Source organism: Pipistrellus hanaki (genome assembly GCF_964339955.1).
Source record: "Pipistrellus hanaki genome assembly, chromosome: 7".
In the NCBI taxonomy this organism is placed as follows: Eukaryota; Metazoa; Chordata; class Mammalia; order Chiroptera; family Vespertilionidae; genus Pipistrellus; species Pipistrellus hanaki.
Window position 1 is genome coordinate 65411487 of NC_140509.1, and position 20456 is coordinate 65431942.

Genomic DNA, 20456 nt, shown 5'->3' on the forward strand with positions numbered 1-20456 from the left:
AAAACCACATTTTATTACCCTGATTTATATAATAAAAATATTTTAATAGCATATTTTAAAATTACATAAAGAAACATTTCTAAAGTGTCTTTTTAAAAAATGAACAGCTATCCCTTTGTTTTCTTAACAAATTTAAATTGGGTTTTTGTTTTTTTTTATGCAGAGCTGTTGTTAGATGTGCCTTAATTTTTATAGATGTTGAAACATAACTTGGCTTTGCATCTTTTTCAGGATGTTCTTGAGGAGAGAATTTCCCTGGAAGTTCAACTGGAACAACTTCGACCATTCTCTCACCTATAAGCCAATTGCCGTTAACTGTGAACATGCCCATTTTTAAGCAGTTTTGAGTTCAAGCCAATTTGGAGGCCCAAACATTCAGCTCACTGCTTAACTCAACATTAAATTTTATGATTCTGTTTTGCCCTATATGTTCACCATTGTATTTAAGTATCTTTTATTTTTTAATTTCAACAATAAAAGGGTCAGGATGACTTTTTCTCGAGGGTATATTGTGTTTGTTGGCACAGCCCACCCTTGTTATTCCAAAGCATCAGTAATACATAACATTGGTCCATTAGACTTATGTGGCCAAAACTTCACACTGATTTGATTTACAGAATGGGTTTCTTTTTACATCTCAAGCATATTTGCAAAAGGAGTCAAAGTTAAGTAAATTTAATTTGTCTTCTCTTAAGTTAAATGTTTTACATAAAGCATCTATATTTGTTCTGTAAAATCCTTTAAAATTACTTTCCTTTTTAAATTTTTTATTTGAAAGAACTGTGTTGAATAAGACCTTCTTTAACCATAAGCTCTGCAGTAATTGGCGTTCTCTGGAGTCCTTAGTATTTTCAGCGTTCTCCCTGTCAACTTGGGGCTCAGGTTCTATATTATTTTATTTATGAAAATTTGATCAGTTTCACCAGTAACTTAAAATTGTTTTGTGTGAGATTTTAATTCAGCTGCATTCAAACATATGAAATAGCTATGAAGATAGACCTTTCTTAATTACACCCTAAAAGTTGAAGGGAAAGTGTTGAACCAACACTTTCACAAACAACCTAACCACTTGCAAACATCACTGCTTTTTGCATGACTTATACACTTAACTCTCAATTAAAAGCTTATACTCATCAGTCTCCACAGAGATTATTTTCAAGTAATATGTTTTAAAACTTCTAAGGACATTAATTATTCGCACAAAAAAATTAGAAATATCTTAGAATCTCTATCTTCAGCTGTCAGAATCTCTACAGCAGTGGTTCTCAACCTGTAGGTTGCAACCCACAGGTTGAGAACCACTTGCAGGGTTGCCTAAGACCATCAGAAAACACAGATATTTACATTATGATTCATTCACAATAGCAAAATTACAGTTATGTAGTAGCAACGAAAATAATTTTATGATTGGGGGTCACCACAACATGCGGAACTGTATTAAAGGGTCGTGGCATTAGAAAGGTTGAGAACCACTGCTTTAATGGTTTATTCTGTCTGTGGGATCATACATATTAAGCTGCATGGATATATCATAACTGAATCAAAAGTGTGGTTTTACACTAATGAAACAATATTTTAAAGTTTTATACATTTTTAACAAGAATTTAAATTTTTAATAATTAGAAGAAATTTATATTTTCATTGTTGAAAAAAAAATGTTTCAAATAGCCTCGTTCACAATCCTATAGTGTACTAGTAGATTGTAGTACCTTACAGGAGAATATGAAACTAAAAGGAAGCTGACAGCCAAAAGCTTTCTAGATTAGTATACCTTTTATCTACCATTAACTAAATAAAAATACTTTTACTACATATATCAGCTAAAGTTTCAAAGTACCTAAAAGGTTATGGCTTCAGATTGTTAAATACATAAATGAAGACTTTATTTTTTTTTATTTTATTTTTTTTTTAAATAAGTTTTTATTTTTCATATTATTACAAATGTTCCTTCCCCCCCCCCCCCCACCATTGCTCTCCTCCACCAGGTTCCCACCCCACCCTCTGCCCTTTCCCCTCTCCCCATTGTCCTCATCCATAGGTGCACAGTTTATGTTCAGTCTCTTCCCACGCCCCCCTCTCCCCTTTTCCCCAAGAATCGTCAGTTCACTCCCCTTCCATACCTCTGATTCTATTATATTCAACAGTTAATATTGTTCATCAGATTTTTTTTAATTTCCTTGGTTTTTAGATTCACTTGTTGATAATTACGTATTTGTTGTTCATAATTTTTATCTTTGTTTACTTTCTCTTCTGAAAGAACCCCCTTCAGCAATTCATATAATTCTGGTTTGGTGGTGATGAACTCCTTTAGCTTTTTTTTATTAGTGAAGCTCTTTATCTGGCCTTCAATTCTGAGTGATAGCTTTGCTGGGTAGCTTATTTTTGGCTGTAGGTTCTTGCTATTCATCACCTTGAATACATAAATGAAGACTTTAAAGAATGGCCCAGAAAACTGCTCAACACCTATTTTGCTATTTCTCTGTTTTGAAATAGACTTGTCTTCATTTCTTTATTTTTATTCAACTAAATTCCATTACAGGTAAGTTTTGGTAGGTTTCCATTTATTTTTCTTTTTTAAAAAGTGTTTTTTCCAACAGCTTTTCAATTTAACGTCACAAAATGTTAAAGCTTTTTATTTGGAAGATCTAAGAATTTTACTTAGAAATCGAAGAACATTTAAAAATTACAGAAAACTTTTTATTGTAGTGCTTTGTAGTGGTATATTTTTAATGCTCTCTGGAAGAATATGTTCATATTAAGGATATATGCGACAAGTTACTGAGTAAATTGCCATTTATATTTCCTATACATATTTTTAAATTAATAATTCATTAAAATGTTAAAGATGATTGATAAATCACCTACAAATTGAAATATTTCTCTAGACTGATCATTTAAGAAATTTCATTCTGATTTTATTTTTTACTAGATCGTAAAAGAAAACTTTAAATATACAACATGCTTGTTCTGTCTTAGGTTTTGCCAGTTAAGTAACTCTAATAGTGTCCACGAAAAATAACTACCAAAAGAGGTGGTTCAGAATCTTGGACTCAACTTATTATTGTGCATTTCACATTCTTGAACACAGATGCTAAAGTTTAAAAGTTAGGAGGAAACTTAAGGAACATCCTCGCATGGAACAAAAATAATGTCTGTCTTTGCCAGGAGAATTGGCAGCCTGATGTTTTCTTAAAGTGCAGTCTCACTTCTCCATGGTACTTTTTATTGTATTTAGGAGTACTGACAGCCATAGGAACTTGTCATCTTCAGCTTCTGTGGCACAAATCCACTCATGTTTTGCACCTTGAAGAATAAAGGCATTCTTGATATCTGTAAAAATATTTGAGGTTCACTAATTAATCTTTGCAGGTAACAATCAAAAGGAGAAATTGTTTAAAATTCAAAAATCGACCAATGTCTTCTATCTATAAGAATATTTTGAATAATAAAAGGAATTCAAACAAATACAGGTTAGGATATAACTTAAGTTTAGAATAACTCAAATATACGACATCTAAAATAATATTGTCTTTATATTATAACTGATTTTAATTAGCAATTATACCCTGAAGACTAAGTGATAGATATTTAATGTTATTTAAATCCTTGCCTTAGCCACTCCAGAAAGAACTGGAACTTGTAAAGATCTTCACTGATAGTTATAGATGGAGATATGGAGAGCTAACCTAGACAACTTTGGTATGAGAACTGATGACAGAATTAAGGCAACTACTTAGCTGAATGGCCACAATCTATTAGGGTACAAGATGGTATTTTAACATAGGGCATAGCTAATTAAGGGGAGTCATACACTTTTAAACATACCCAGTGGTTATAGGTAACCCATTTTATCTGAGTGTGTCTTGTAGGTGGAAATATTTATTCCCATACTAGGTTTTCTTTTTTTCTCAGGCTCATATTTAAAATGAGACTGAAGCTAATGAAAAGCAATTCTTTTTAGATTAATTATTTCTCTCAGATTTTGGTTCCACTTTAACCTTGAGTCCTACCTTTATATGCAATGAAAAATAACTGGAATAAGAGTGCTCCATTCAGGTTGTCTGGCCTACAGAAATATAAGAAAGAGACTGGTCCTTTCAGGTGTGGGAAGTAGAGGGTAGGAAAACTAAAAAATAGGCACAGTTGGTTTAGGTTTAAGTCAAAATTGTTTTTATAAAAAACTAGAGGCCCGATGCATGAATCTGTGCAAGAGTAGACCTTTCTTTCCCTGGCTGCTGGCACCAGCTTCCCTCAGGCACCCGGGACCCAGGCTTCCCTCTGGCCACTGGCAGAGACCCGGGCTTCCCTTGCAGCCCCGGCTTCATCAGGATGGTCATCTGGAAGGACGTCCAGTCTGATTAGCATTTTACGCTTTTATTATTATAGATGCTATTTCTATTAAGGTTGTTATGAGTGAAATGTTTGTTACTAAACATCCTTTGCAAATCTGTTAATTCCTTCTTTACTCGCAATTTCAATGTGAATTTAAGAAAAGGTACAATCAAATATGTAGTAATCACATTTCTAGTAGAATGGAAAAATAAAGATAAAGTCTGCAATTATAACATCCACAGGCAGTAATGGTAGTAGGGTAGTAGTTAGGGGCTCCCACCCTTAGACAGCTTCCAAGAATCCCTTGTGTTGATGTGGAGTCATGCCCCTTTGTGAATTTTGAAACATCTAATGTCTAGAGTGCATGTCTGACAATGCCAGGATTCCCTTCTTTTGCTCTTTCAAGTAGATGAAAATTTACATGAATGAAATTCTAAAAATATTTGGGGAATTATTTGCAAACTGCAAAGTATAATTCCAGTCTTTTCCCCACTTTTCTATTGTAATAGTTAAAGAGCTTTACTACATAATATAGCTTCCCAAAGGTAGTAAATACTTGGGAGGAAAAGAATACATACATTTGGAGTCTGGAATATCTTCTACGAGTAACCTGTGAAGGGCCACTGATGCAATGAACTGGTAGGTTGATTTTGAAGTCCTTTCAAATGGAGTGTGAGATGTGCCCCGACTAGCAACAAGCAGCGCATCGTTGAAGAGGAAAAGACTGAGGTCTCGGGTGTGTTCATAGAGCCTGTGTAAAAATGCAGAAGGGGCACTTTCAGAAGCGTTCCATATGCAATGTGGGAAAAGTGAACATTCATCTTTCCCTCCTTTATAACATGCATCATGCTAAAGCTGTGTTTTTAAACTTTTGTCAAGTTTGATATTTTGTGGATGATATATTTGGGTGACCTGGGGAAAATAATTTTTTGGTTTCATGTTTAATGATAACAGGTTGGGGTGAAGAATTAGTGAGGCTCAAGGTGTCTTATGTAAAAAGCATTGAACTGCCGGTAGGAAATACTAATTTCTAATTTTGATTGAAAGGAGGGAAATGGATGTGTAACCTCATGAGTATGATAGGTTAGAATTAAATAGCTCTTGATTTTCACTGAGGTTGCCACCAGGGTCAAATGTAGACATATATATGTATCAAGAGGCAAAATGTGTCCACAGCCTCCATCTGGTTATTACCCTCTTTGCTGTTCTGTTGTTGGAGCCAGGTCGAGTAGGTGTTACTGTATACTAAATGGGTGGTGTAAGTACTCAACCGAGCACCAAAGTGACATCCAGGGAGGAGCTTGGGGGAGGCCCACCCCACCAGGAGTAGCTAAGTAAAGCAAGCTCGTGTTTTGATGGAGGGTTACCAAAAAATTTATTTTCTCTTACAAGTATCAAGCAACCCTTGGTTACTCTGAGGAAGAGAATCAATTTACTAGCTTGTTCAGAGGAAACCTTATTTTTACTTTCACTCCTTCCTGTTTAACTTTTAATTTGTCAATTTAGATCTACATGCAGTTTTAATAAATGTAAAGTGACATCACATCCCTCCACTTAGATTACCCTAGATACCAAGCTAGTACACATATTTCCAATTTTTTTATCTGTCCAGGTAATCACATAGATGAACATAGATACACATCTAGGTAGTTTGCCATTATTTTACAAAAATGGTAATATTATTCACACTTATTCCTGCTTTTCTCACCTGGCAATGGAAATCAAGTGAGCTGGTTTGGCTTTAATTAATTCATTTTAATAGGTAAATAATAACTTTATGGTGTAGATGGACCATTATTTATTCAACTCATTGACTTTTGATGGGCCATCCCTTTTTGATGGACATTTGCTTTGTTTACAGGTTTGGGTCTCCTCCCTTCCTCTCATTTCACGTATTCTTTATTGCCACTCTGATATATATATATATATATATATATATATATATATATATATATATATATGCCTAAGTGACCGTTATGACCGAATGACCAAACGACCAGTCAACTAATTGCTATGATGTGCACTGTCCACCAGGGGGCAGATGCTCAATGCAGGAGCTGCCCCCTGGTGATCAGTGCGCTCCTAAAAAGCTTTTAGTTGGCCAACCTCCCGTGGTTCTCCTGCTCCCTCCAACTGGGCGAGACTGGCCAGATGAACCCAGATTGCCAGCCAGGCTGAGGGACCCCACCCATGCACGAATTCATGCACCAGGCATCTAGTGTTGGAATAAACTGATTCTTATATAGAAATAAATTTCTTACATGTGCTGTTCTATCATAGGATTACCAAGGGTAGGATTCATTAGTGAAAGGGTGTATTCATTTTAATAAAAAACTTCCAGATTGTTCTCCATAGAAGCTGCCATATATTATATTTAGAGTCTACTTCATGTGATAAATGTCTCTGACTTATACATAGTACAAATTTTAATGTGCATTTGAGTTACTTTGAGATTTTTTAAAAATGCAAATTCTGATTTAATAGAGCTAGAGTAGCCTGAGAGACTATTTCTAAAGTGCCCTGGGTAGGTTGGTAAGCAGGCCATACTGAGTAGTGAGGCACTTACCAGTTACAACCATCCTGTAATCTGGGCAGAGGACTGGGTCAGGGAGTTCAACATTTCTAAAGAGTACTATACCTCAGTTTCAGATATTTAACAAGTGTTAGGAAGTTCAGGTCATGTTGGTTGCGTGGATAGGTAGATATGGTCATCTAATCCCTAGAGCCAACTCATATATTTCCTTCCCATCTCTGGTTATGACTCCAGCTGGAAGGAGTGGGATGCTGCACATATACTGATACTTTGCAAGAAATAATGTTCTAGATCAAATTGATCTAGACAATTGACAATAATGGATCAAATAGAATTGAGAAAGAAAGAAAGGAAGCAAGAAAGACAGGCTGCATTTCAAGTATGTGTGATGGGTGATATGCAGTGAAAGGCCGCTTCAAATAGGCAAAAGAACTCCATCTGTATTCTTGCTCCTTTGTGGCAATACTTTTACCATATAATTGATAAGAACAATTATTTCCTCTATTATACCAACTTAGAAAAATGTTGAAAGTTATAATAAAAGTTTGCTGTTTTATGTGAATTAGCCAAAAAGGTCCTACAAGGGTGCTTAAAAGAAGTGGTTCTGAAAGGGATGTTGCTGTGGTAAATGGTTGTTTCATTTTTTTCCCTTGGAAGGAACAACATCGAGAATAGAGGTAAATGAATGAGAATTCAATTTTGTGACCACTTGGACCCCGTGGGTGGTTGGCTTAGGGAAGGAAGAGAAGGAGCAGGCTTCTTTTAATAAAATTCCACATTAACTGAGTTGGGAGTTGAGGTCTCTTGTAACCTGAGAACATGAGCAGGAAAAGATAAATATCCAAATTAGTTTTTATTTCAATCTGATTATTAGAGTGCTATTTAAAATACATATAAATCTGAGTTTTATCTAGGGGGAAAAAGCTTTTAAAAAGCAATTTGCTAAATTAAGGTAAATAATTATCTCCAATAATTTTTATCCAAAGACCCCAAAAAATCAATCTTTTCTAAAAAAAAAATCTTAATTCCATATGCAAAAGCAAATAATTTCACCTTTCTCATTGACATAATGGAGCTGCTAAAATGGAAACTATGGATCCTAGTAGAGTTTCAGAAAACTTCTACTCATATTCAAAAGAATCAACTCTAAGGGTAGAGTATTTTCCATAAACTTGAATAGGATTTTTTTTTTTTTTTTGCTTGTTCACAAATAGGTTCAATGTCTCAGCAAGATGAAACAGGTCTACTATAGTTTAAATTTGTAATACCATCCTAGAAGCATTTTGTTGTTTATTGCATTAGCCAACCCGAAAAACAATGTACCCGACTTTTATAGACAAAGTACCCAACTTCTATAAATACATAAAACTTTAAAAGGAATTTTCAGAACATAACCTTTAGCATGAACAGACATTAGTAGACCATTGGTTCTATAAGCTAACCTGAGCCAATACTATCACCTCACCCATCATCCACACTCCGGTGAATCATGGTCACTTTTTGGGTCCCCAAGAAAAATGCAGAGCCAGAGTTAAGTATCCCCAAGACGTCTAGGTTCGTCCCCTTTCCTCAATGCATGGTTGCCCTGGAAAATGACTGTTGGTCCCTTTGGGTAAAACTAAAAAGGAAGAACCATGCATTTTTGGCATTGTAGTAGGGTTTTTCCTTAAGAAAACTCTGGGTCTGAGGAATGGTTATTTAAGGCTCTATTCACCAGTCCTAGAGGGCTCCATTTTTGTAACTAACTTTGGGGAGACCCGATGGGAAGGGGAAAACAATAAAAGTCAACAAGCTTAAAGTCACATAAATGAAAATCAGTGTTTCTGGGGGGAAAACAACACAATAATGCATAATGTATTCTGAAAGCTTAATATACCCCCAACTCTGTGGGCTATGACCACAGAAAGACAAATACCTCCAATTTTCCTAGCTCTAAAAATACTCTGACTTCATCTCTACCCAGAGAAAATTTTTTATTTATAGTGCAAATATTATTTTCTCTTTGGCAGATTTTATTAGTAATTTGTTTAGCAACTGCTGCTATATTGATGAGTTTATTATGAGGAAGGTTTAGTTCAGCTTTCCACCTGCTGGTCTAATCAATGGTTAGAGCACTGGGACTCGGTTTTGAATTCTAGACCAGCATTTGTTAGTTCTGTGATATCAGACAACTTGCTTAAGTACAGATTCCCCATCCACAAATATGGTTCCTCACCAAGTGGTTGTAAAGATTATATCAGCTGAAACCAGTTTGGCTCAGTGGATAGAGCGTCGGCCTACAGACTGAAAGGTCACAATTTTGATTCTGGTCAAGGCATGTACATTGGTTGCGGGCACATCCCCGGTAGGAGGTGTGCAGGAGGCAGCTGGTCAATGTTTCTAGCTCTCTATCTTTCTCCCTTCCTCTCTGTAAAAAATCAAATATATATATTTTTTTTAATTTTAAAAAGATTATATCAAGTGAGAGAAGTTAAAATATATGGTAAACTGCAAAGCCTTCTACTCATGTGAGTTGGTATTATATCTATAAATATAAGCAGAGTTTCCACTAAGTAGAAAGCCCTAATGGAAATCATAGGAATGCCATTTCTTGAGTTTCATGTAGTTTTCTAAAGTGGCAGAAAACAAGATTGCAGACTACTTATTATATCTTTTGGAATGTAATCCTATTTTGCATTTACTTTTAATTTCAAATATGTAAAAGTACATGTACTGTATATTTATTGTTTGGGAAATCACTGATATAGTGCCTATTTAAATATAAATGTACCTCATAATTAGATTCTGAAATAATTAGTATTATCTCACTATCCTGAAATTCTCAAATGCACTCTGTTGTAGAAACACTAAAGACAGACGTTTAAATTCTAACAATTGAGATTTCCAGTTTCTGGCTGTCTATGTAAAGAGATTGAAAGTCCTCATGTCCATCCTCACAACAAAAAAGAAGCTGAAAAACTCTGATCAACAGCTCTCTGTAGAGCCATCAGAGTTGAGGTCACAAGGTAAACCATTGCCCTAAAAGCTGGAGAGACCATGTATACAGAGAGTTATAGTTCACTGGACGCAGAAACTGCACACTGGAGCCAGCACTGGGTAATAGTTTAAGGGTAATTGACTAATTGCTATAGACTCTGAACTAGTTCAGAAATTAAAAACTCCTGGAGGCCCAGCTGCATCAGTTTACCTCCAGGAGCCCCATGAGGTTCCTACTGTGAAAATCTAAGAAAAATCTCATTGCTCCCAATAGGGAGGAGAAAAGTAACCATTTTTAAACAACCCCAGAAAGTGCTATTCTCCTTAACAAAGAAAGACGGCCTCAAGGGAAACTTTTTCCAAAACCTAAACAACGTGGGAAGGGAAATGCTTTTCTGTCTTACCTGAGAGGGAAAAAAAACAACAACACCTGAGAAGCATCGCCCAGGTGCACAGGCTCACTGAAAACCAGACTAAATCGCCATCCATGGGATTCTTTATAATAACAAGGGATTACGGCTGCAAAGAACAGCAAGGCTCAGACTCCATTTAAAGGATCTCTAGAAAACCCAGGACTACAAAGGAGACAAAAACAAGGACATCAGAGAAATGTGAAGCCTCTAACAACACAGTTACAGCAAATAGACGAATAGAAACACAGGCTTAGCCCAGAAGATGTTGCTCAGTGGTTGAGTATTGACCCATGCACCAAGAAGCCACTGGTTCGATTCCCAGTCAGGGCACATGGCTGGGCTGCCGGCTCAATCCCCAGACTCAGCTATGGTAGAGATTTTGAATTTAAGATAAGTATGATAAATAAGGACTCCATTGGAAAAAGTGGATAGCATGAGAGAACAGATGAGTAATATAAATATAAATGAAATGCTGAGAAATTAAAAAGAAATTCTAGGAATCAGAAACAACAGAAGAATAATTCCTTTGATAGCCTTATCAGCAGACTGGACATAGCTAAGGAAAGAATCAGTGAGCCAAGATACATTAATACAACTTACCAAACTGAAAAACAGAGAAAAAAGATTGGAAAGAAAGAAACAGAATATCCAAAAAGTGTGGGGCAATTACAAAAGCTGTAACACTGTCCACAAGGAATATCAGCTGGAGAAGAGGAGCAGAGGGAATATTTGAAGTAATAATGGCTGAGAATTTTCCAAAATCATTGACAGACACCAAATCACAGGTCTAGGAAGAAAGGAAAACTTAAAATCTACACCTAGGCATATCATATTTTAATTCCAAAATGTCAAAGACAAAAATAAAAACTTGAAAGGACCTAGAGAATTGTAAAATGCCCTACTTATAGAAGAGCAAGTATAAGAATTATACTGGATTCCTGTTCAAAAAACATGCAAGGAAGAAGACAGTGGAGTGACATAAGTGTTGAAAGAAAAAGCCCACTAAGCTAGAATTCTGTAACCAGAGAAATTATCCTTCAAAAGACTTTCTCAGACAAAAATTGAAGGACTTCATTGACCTGCCTAGCAAGAAATGTTAAAAGTTCTTCAGAGAGAAGGAAAATTGTATAAGTCAGATACTTGGAATTACATAAAAAGAGGAAGAGTGTTTAAGGTAAAATATATCCTAGAGAGGTAAAATAAATTCTAATAATCAGAAACTAGAGCAACCTGGCTGGTGTGGCTCAATGGTTAAGCATTGATCTATAAATCAGGATGGCACAGTTCAATTCCCAATCAGGGTACATACCTGGGGTTTCCAGCTCAATCTTCAGTAGAGAGTGTGCAGGAGGCAGCCAATCAATGAGTCTCTCTCATCATTGATGTTTCTATTTCACTCTCCCTTCCTCTCTGAAATCAATTTTAGACAATTTAAGAAAAGAAATAAACGGAGCAACTCCTAGCACATTCCTACTACATGGGTGTGTTTAGAATTGCTGGTTTGGCAGATAGTCTCCTTCCATCATTGTATCTCTTCTATTGCCGCTGACCAAAACAACAAAATCAAAACAAGACAAAAACTGTGTCAATGAGAAAAGTGACACAATTGTGTGATTTGATTTTCACTTAAGAGTCACTCTAGGTGGGGATTAGGAGAGAGAACTGATTTCCAATCATTCCCCACCTCAACCCTGTGATTTTGGGAAACGTTAATTGAAATATTCATTGAAATAACAGTTAAACCTTTTTTTTTTCTTTTATTGGAGTTGGACAAATAAAAGAAGTTAATTCCCTCTCCATTTGGTTGCTATTTGTTGAGTTATCATCATTGCCATTAATACTGAGAACACATTTTGGCAAACAATTTCCTAAAGCAGAGACTGGCCCCACCACTTGTTTGTGTGTGGGTTTTTTTTAAAATATATTTTTTATTGATTTCAGAGAGGAAGGGAGATGGTAAGAGAGATAGAAACATAAATGATGAGAGAGAATCATTGATAGGCTGCCTCCTGCACACTCCCTACTGGGGACCAAGCCCAAAACCCAGGCATGTTCCCTGACCAGGAATTGAACTGCGACCTCCCAGTTCATAGGTCAAGGCTCAACCACTCTGACACGCCAGCCAGGCACCCCCACCACTTGTTTTTGTAAATGAAGTTTTATTGGAACCCAGCCACACTCATTTGTGTATTATATTGTTTATAAAGATGGTATCTGTTATGTGTTATATTGGTTATATAACTGCCTTTGTGCTTCAAAGACTAAGTTAGGTAGTTGCCACAGAGATTATTTGGCCAGCAAGACCTAAATGTTTACTAGCTGACCCTTTACAGAAATTGCCCATCTTTGTTTTATAAGAGAAAATTGGATGCTAGTTTATGGAAATTGACACCCTCCCATCTTTTGTTCTTACATGACTCTGAAGCAGTGTGCAAACTAGATATGGTGAGACCTCAATATCATGGTGATCTTATGGTGAGACCTTTTAACTACTGACCACAGTAAGTATCTGAGGATAAACTGGTGCTCTTTCTTACAGTTGAGCAGATCACACATGTGATATCCCACAACACTTGGATCATCTCTCAGTAGGGAAGTGACTAACTTCAGAATTCCTGTTTCTGTGTAGTTCATGGTCCTGGCAAAAACTATTTATTTTCTCCCATTTGCCCAGTAGCTGCCTGGAACTGACGTAGGTGATAAAGCACCTCAGAGGGGTGTGTGTAACTTTTCAGTTCAACACATAGATTATCGTAAACTACTATGTCAGACATTGTACAGGTCACAGGGTGTGAGTAAGACACAGTGACAGCTGCAAGGTAGTTAGATGTTTACCTTAAAAAGAAACTTATTTCCTCATCGCAGCAGTGAAGCTGGGCTACATCTTGGACTCTGATCAGATATCTGTTTACTTCTGATAGAATCTAAGAAATAAAACACAAAATCAGACACATTTTTAGAAAATAAAAGGCCCCACTACTGCAGAATCATTTTGTATCCCAGAATATACAAATGTTGAGTAGAACTCAGTTCGATTATAAAAAAAAGCCAATGAGGGGGAGAATCCAAGATGGCTGCACAGGTAAACACCTACCCGCAGCCACACACAACGATTTCAATAAAATACAACTAAAATATAAAATGGACATTACCCAGAACTACAGGAAAGTCGACTGACTGGAAAGTCTACAACGAGAAGCAAGGAGAAAACCAGAAGGAAGAGCGGAGCTGTAAAAGCCTAAGGTACGGAGACACACGGCGTGCAGAGAGGACGGAGTTGTAGAGGAGGGAGGCTGAGTGCCTGGCTGGCGTTCTCTAGCAGGAAAGGAGATAAAAGCTCCGACTGCGCTGGGCCCCAGTTCCAACTGCTCTGAACCCCAGTTCTAAGCCAGACCCTGGGGACCCAGGCTCAAACAGAGGGAGCTGGGCTGTAAGGTGGAACCCCAGGGGAGCAGCGAAAGGAGGTCCCGGAGGCGCGCACATTGCGCGCAGAGAAGGGACAGTTGGCTGTGCCACGGGATTGCCCTGGCGGGAAGGAGACAGGGGCTCCAGACTGCTCTGAACGCCACCTCCAACTCCACTTCCAACTGAGCTGAACCCCAATACCGGGCTCATTGGGGGAGAGCCTAGACTGTTTGGTATCAGGCGAAAATTGAGGGCATCTTTCTTTCAGAGGCGCTTGCAACGAGTACTGAAGGACCCTGAGACTCAGGAGCCGCATGGGGGGGGTGGGGGGGGGCTGACAAAAGCCAAAGCTGTAGGCTCCACCCTGAAACCCCGCCCCATCAGGGAAGCTGCAAAAATGCCAAGACGAAATAGATCACAAACAAAAGAAATGGAGGACAAAAAGCGACTGGATATAGAGTTCAAATCTACGCTTATAAGGTTTTTCAAGAATTTCCTAGAAAAGATCGATAAGATCTATGAGGATATGAAAAGGGATCAACTAGAATTAATAAGGAATCAACAAGAAATGATAAGGGATCAACAAGAAATAAAGAATACATTGTCTGAAATAAAAAATATTATACAGAGTCCTAAAAACAGAATGGAAGATCGCAAGAATCAAGTCAAAGATTTGGAACATAGCCAGAAGACACTCCTCCGCAGAAGCTAGAAGGCAAGAGAATCCAGAAAATTGAAGATAATGTATGAAATCTCTGGGACAACTTGAAGCAAACCAACATCAGAATTATGGGGGTCCCAGAAGATGAGAGAAAGCAAGATATCAAAAACATACTGAAAGAAATAGTGACAGAAAACTTCCCCCACCTGGTGAAAGAATTAGACTTTCAAGTCCAGGAAGCGCACAGAACTCCAAACAAAAGGAATCCAAAGAGGACCACACCAAGACAAATCATAATTAAAATTCCAAGAGCAAAAGACAAAGAGAGAATATTAAAAGCAGCAAGAGAAAAGCAGGTAGTTACCTATAAAGGAGCACCTATACAATTGTCAGCTGATTTCTCAACAGAAACCATGCAGGCCAGACTAGAATGGCAAGAAATATTCAAGGTGATGAATAGTAAGAACCTACAGCCAAAGATAATCTAACCAGCAAAGCTATCACTCAGAATCGAAGGTCAGATAAAGAGCTTCACTAATAAAAAAAAAGCTAAAGGAGTTCATCACCACCAAACCAGAATTATATGAATTGCTGAAGGGGGTTCTTTCAGAAGAGAAAGTAAATAAAGAAAAAAATATGAACAACAAATACGTAAATATCAACAAGTGAATCTAAAAACCAAGGAAATTAAAAAAAAAATTGATGAACAATATTAACTGGTGAATATAATAGAATCAGAGGTATGGAAGGGGAGTGAACTGATGATTCTTGGGGAAAAGGGGAGAGGAGGATGTGGGAAGAGACTGAACATAAACTGTGCACCTATGGATGAGGACAATGGGGAGTGGGGAAAGGGCAGAGGGTGGGGTGGGAACCTGGTGGAGGAGAGCAATGGAGGGGGGGGATAAAAGGAACATTTGTAATAATATGAACAATAAAAATTTATTTAAAAAAAAGAAAGAAAGAAAGAAAAAAAAAGCCAAATGATTTTATTTATAAAATAGGCATTCTTTATATAAAGACCACAGAATTAACAATGAAAACTTTATTTTAGGGTGTTGTCTAATTTCTTAAGTTACTGAAATTGTTTTATTTATAAACATTTTCTTAGCATCAAAAATAAAGAGGAAGTGGGGTGAATAAGAAGTAAACTATCAAGAAAAGGAAGAGAATGAATTATTACAAATTAAGAAGTCAGGCCCTTGCACTGATGGAGATGGAGATGGTCACTTAGTGTGAACAATCATCTAGAGAGGAAGTTCTAAGATTTTGAACTTTTTGTATAATTCAATCGACTCCACTTCATTTTCCCTACCAAAATATGCAGATCTAAGTTATGACAAAATAACTCCATCTTGCTTCCCTAATTTGACCAAATAAAAATAACATCTCAAATCAATAATTTAATTCAATATAATTCATGTATCTAGCTGCTGTTATATGCCAAACTCTAGAAGACAAGTAAAACATAGCTCACCCCTGATTGAGTTCCCAGTCTTGCGAGTATAGGATTGTAATAAAATGTGACAGATGTTCAAGGTGCTGCAGGAGACCCAGAAAGGGGCAATTCCCAGCAGGAGATGGTGGGAGCAACTACAGGAAGATGATGATTGAACTGGACTTGTAAAGGATGAATAGGAGTTTGCCCAGCAGGGTAGGAATGGAAGGTCATTTTCAAGAAAGAGTATGGGCAAAGCACAACTGTGTGAGGGGAGGCTGACATTACTGGAGAACTGTGAGTAGATCTGTATGTTGGCTCATAGAGTGGTAGGCAGGGCAGTAAAAGAAAAGGTAGAAAGGGACCAGATGTTATTCTATAGGTAACATCCAACAGAGAGCTTCTAAGATTTCTCAGGTATCCTCAGTGTGCAAGATCCTAACCAGATACTATGCACAGAGGAATATGAAGCAATGAAATACATGGCCCTTTTCTCAGAGAGGATTGTGATCCCAGTAGTACCAAGAAAGGAGGTAACACTGCACGAAAGTTAAGGGATGGGCGCGAGCCCACTTAGCATCCTTGCAGATAGAAGGATGTGAAATGTGAGGGCTTGGCAGCACCAGGCACAGGGCAGGCATTCAACAGATGTTAGCTGATTGGACATCTGTATGTCTCTTTTGCCAATGATATGAGGTTTTATCCATGAGCAGGAGATGCAGCAAGTACATCAGAATACGTACAGGACACCCCAAGATGCTTCTCTGTATGTCTGACAGCTGATCTTTCTTATTGGAGTTTTGCTTCATCTAGAAAACAAAGTGATTTTAAGGGAAATAAAATTGTGAAACGTGTATACATAAAAATATATTTAAAATATTTCATGGCACTTGATACAGGACTTGCGATTTCTATACATTATAATAAGAATCTAATTTCATGGACCCAGTGTTTTAAAACAAAGAGGCAAATGACAAAACCATTCAAAAAGCATCTTCTGGGCAAAAATATGTCATCAGTTTACATTCAGCCTGGACCCGTGCAGAGTGCTCATCACAAGGGTTGTTCAGAATGACAGGACCACACTCTGAGATGCTGACTTAATTCAGAAAATCTCATACATTAAGTTCTTTCCACAAAAAAGGATTTTATTTTTTTCTTTTAGTCCTCTAGAAAAATCAATCCCAATACTCCATTCTTCAAACTTTCATATTAATAAAGCTTTTGTTGTACTTGTAGAGTTTTCTGAAAACATTATCTCATGTTGTTTGGCTTAAAATAGATGCCTGTAGTGCTCCAAGTCTCTGAACACAACGATTTCACATTCAAAGGCTGAAGAATTTGAGTGAGACTACAGAAAAAGCATTGTAGCATTTTTAAAGGACACAGACTCTTGTGAGCAACCAACCTGATCTATATAACCTTTGTATGCTTTCATTTGGTCAATTGCAGCGGTCAAGTCCCCACGGTCAGCATGTTCTGCAGGAGTATGAAGCCTCAGCGCATAGAGAAGATGAACATACTCATCAAATCTTCGGGATGGGCACAGGAGCAGCTCCGGCAGGCTGTGGGGGCACAGAGAAGGGAACCTGGTCTCTTTCCAAAGGTCAAAGAAGGCCTGGTCTTTGGGGTGCCTCAGCTGTGCTCTCCCTCAGAACTTACCTCAGCATTTTGGTGACAATGGTTTTATCGTGCCTCTTCAGGAAAGCTCGGAATGCTGGTACCATCTCTCTGCACTAAAGGTGAGCATAATATTGTCAAAACTTCGCTCGGTGTGACAGTTGTAAAGCATTCTGTTACCCCGGGCAGACATGATCTATGAAGCCCTCAAAGCAAGAGGGCAACATCTACCTCTGGTCCAAGTACTATTAGTACTTACTAATATAATGTACTAAATATAGTGATTTATTCATACCATAGAGCTAACCCTGTTCATTGAACTTAACCAGTATTGACAAATGAAAACAGACTTTCCAACCTCATTCTTTGTGAACTAGTTAAGTTACCTAACTCCCCAAGCCTTAGTTTCCATAAATATCATACCTGACACTTGTGAAGGAAAAATAAATCCTGTCCATAAAATGCCTGTTGCACAGTAAATGTTATTTCCTTGTCGTAAAAGACAGTTGATGGTATTCACCTATAATACCTGCTGCTAATCATTATAAAGGTGTTCCATTGTATTTAACATCTGTTTTAAAGTGTATTCATTCATCACCAGCAAGGTGCCCAGGAAGTACCCATTTTTCTCAGTGGGGACATGCCTAAAAGATGCCAGTAATGCTAATTCCTAGAAATTAAATAAATACTAACTGATTTCAGTAATAGTAGTAGCTAACAGTTATTGAGTACTTAAATGCACACCCTATTTTAATGAGCCAGATATCATTATCATTCACTATAAAAAAAATTGGCAATTCTTGTCTTTGTAGTCAGCTCTATGAAATTGCCTTATTCGTGCAATTTTCACCCAATACATAATTAGTATGTCTAGCAGTGTTAAACTCTCTGGACAGGGTGAAGGGGTACCATAAAGGGAGGTGCCCAAGGTCAGGAAACGGCCCCGGGGGGCTCAGTGCAGCCAGGGGGACACAGCCGAAGCGGCCACAGGTGGAAGTGTGCCCCATGTCACAAGGTAGCCTCTTCGGCTGCACTTCTGATACAAATTGAGGAGGGAAGAAAGGGATCTTACTGCCATTAGAAAAGATCCCAACCAGAACAGCTAGTGATGCAGAGCGAAGCGAATATTCCTTCCTGCTCAGCTACATACGGCACCAGTCACAATGCCCTTTCTAAGAAATGTACGACAAAGAAATTCCTCATGCATAGTGAAATTTCACAAATTGAGTAGCCTTACCCCAAGAAACACGGACCATAAATTCCTTTTCTTCATAAGACAGCCACCTTTGTCAAGGTCACACAGGTCTGTGGGGGCAGAGTGGGACTGGAGCTCACAGGCTCCACTGTCTCTAACAGCTAAACATTTCCCTGTAAGTGACCCGCAGGATAGCTGCAGCTAACAAAAGTCTGGCAATCTGCATGAGGATTAGTTCCGTCCAACAACTAGTTTCTGGGTCCTGCTGTGTGAAGCACTGTGCTAGCCTCTCATGATACAAAATTAAATGCCGGGTCCTCAGCGTGGGTCCGGAAACCAAGCCCTATTAGTCTTTGTTCTTTGGATTGCACATAACACTTCCTTTCAAGTTCAGGTCTCATAAAGGCCTGGATGGTAACTCAATCATTTACCTTTTCAATGGTTTTCAGAACAACGGGGTAATTGTTGAAGAAATTGGTATATGTGTTCAGCTGGCTCCCAAACTTTAAGAATATTTCTCCCACACAGTGAGCTGGGCCCCATTCCTGTAGTCTGTCTCTCAGGTTATCTAGAAACTGCCTGTAAGACAGGAAAAGCATGACCATGAAATATTGGCCAGTGATAACCTATAAACTTAACAAATGAATCAGATGTCATTAGTGCAGCCTGCTTCAGCCTACTCACGTATGGCTGGGCATACTTTTGTGATAATACAGATTGGACAGGACAAGGGGAGCTGGGAAGGGAGGAACTAGGTTGTCTGTGGGGGGATCACACCTCCTCACCTTAATCCCTTGAGGCCGAACCCCACGCTGGCCTCCACTGGCTGCCCCTGACTCTCCCATTCCCACATGGCCAGCCATGCAGTCCCCAGAACAGAGTGCTCGATTCATTTTAAATGGCCATAACCTTCCCTCAGGCCATTTCCCCTGGATCTAAGGTTGTCCTTCATTTAGCCATCACAGGCCTTGAAAACAGAACAAGCCTCATTCAACCTCTTTATTTTGTAGGAGTTGGGTTGAGGGAAGTCACCTGGAACAAGCATGTCAAACTCGTGGCCCAGCCAATACCAGTATAACAGTCTGTAAGAGACGTTATAATAAAATTTTCATAACTTAACTTTTACAATATCCTGTTATACATAATTATTAATAACAAACTACAATGTTCGCTAATGACTGGTTACTATCATCATGCTGCATTCATTTCTCTATGTGCCTTATGCACAGGCACACCATTTCTCTCTACTAATACAAGTAGCAAATATTTTAGCAACCGATTGCCACATCATTAGTCTTATACTGACTTGTTTGGTGTGCACAACAGGAAATATTTTATTTTTGGAGAATGAGAAAAATAGGTTTATTTGTGTTACACTTATTAATTTGTGCAGTTATTCAATGTCTGGTAAGTTAATGATAAAAAATATTAATTTTTATTAAAATGTTCTATTATTTTATGTTAATGATTACTCATTTATTTTAGTCCTTTGTATTCAGCATGTCTCTATCAAAATAAACCTATGTTTCTATGAAAATTGAGGCTTTTGTTTTTTTTTGCGGCCCACATAGACTTAAACCTTGGTTATCTGGCCCGTATTAGCCTTTGAGGTTGACATGCTTGATCTGGAAGGTTACTGGCAGAGAACCACAAGCTTAGTTTGTCTTTACCACAGATCAAATGATCACTTCCTCTGTGTCCTATTTCATACTTCAAAACATCTACTGTTGTTAAGCTGACCATGGGTTCTCTAAGCAAAGAATCCTAGTAACTTAGTCCCTTCACATCCTTCGGTTCCTTTCCCATTGCTCAACTAAACATGCTGTCTTGTCTTTTGCATGAACAATATGTTGAAGACAGAATTGCCTGGCACTGACCTGCAC

General features: G+C 37.9%; 2 protein-coding genes across 8 annotated transcripts in view; one reads left to right on the forward strand and one right to left on the reverse strand.

Moving 5' to 3' along the window:
* The window catches only part of REPS1 (RALBP1 associated Eps domain containing 1), a 72522-nt gene extending 72031 nt beyond the window's left edge, over window positions 1-491 (forward strand). For all 7 annotated transcript variants that reach the window (XM_084890658.1, XM_084890659.1, XM_084890660.1 and 4 more), the window contains one exon: window positions 232-491. In XM_084890658.1, the coding sequence (XP_084746784.1) occupies window positions 232-300 (69 nt within the window). In that variant the 3' untranslated portion in view covers window positions 301-491. The remainder of the gene's footprint in view (window positions 1-231) is intronic.
* A 1929-nt stretch (window positions 492-2420) lies between these two features.
* Window positions 2421-20456, reverse strand: part of ECT2L (epithelial cell transforming 2 like) — a gene marked incomplete at its 5' end in the record, with an annotated part of 57387 nt that continues 39351 nt past the window's right edge. Inside the window, 7 exons of the mRNA XM_084890699.1 lie at window positions 2421-3330; window positions 4911-5083; window positions 13090-13178; window positions 16502-16567; window positions 17167-17323; window positions 17421-17494; window positions 19005-19152. Of these exons, the coding sequence (XP_084746825.1) occupies window positions 3203-3330; window positions 4911-5083; window positions 13090-13178; window positions 16502-16567; window positions 17167-17323; window positions 17421-17494; window positions 19005-19152 (835 nt within the window). The 3' untranslated portion in view covers window positions 2421-3202. The remainder of the gene's footprint in view (window positions 3331-4910; window positions 5084-13089; window positions 13179-16501; window positions 16568-17166; window positions 17324-17420; window positions 17495-19004; window positions 19153-20456) is intronic.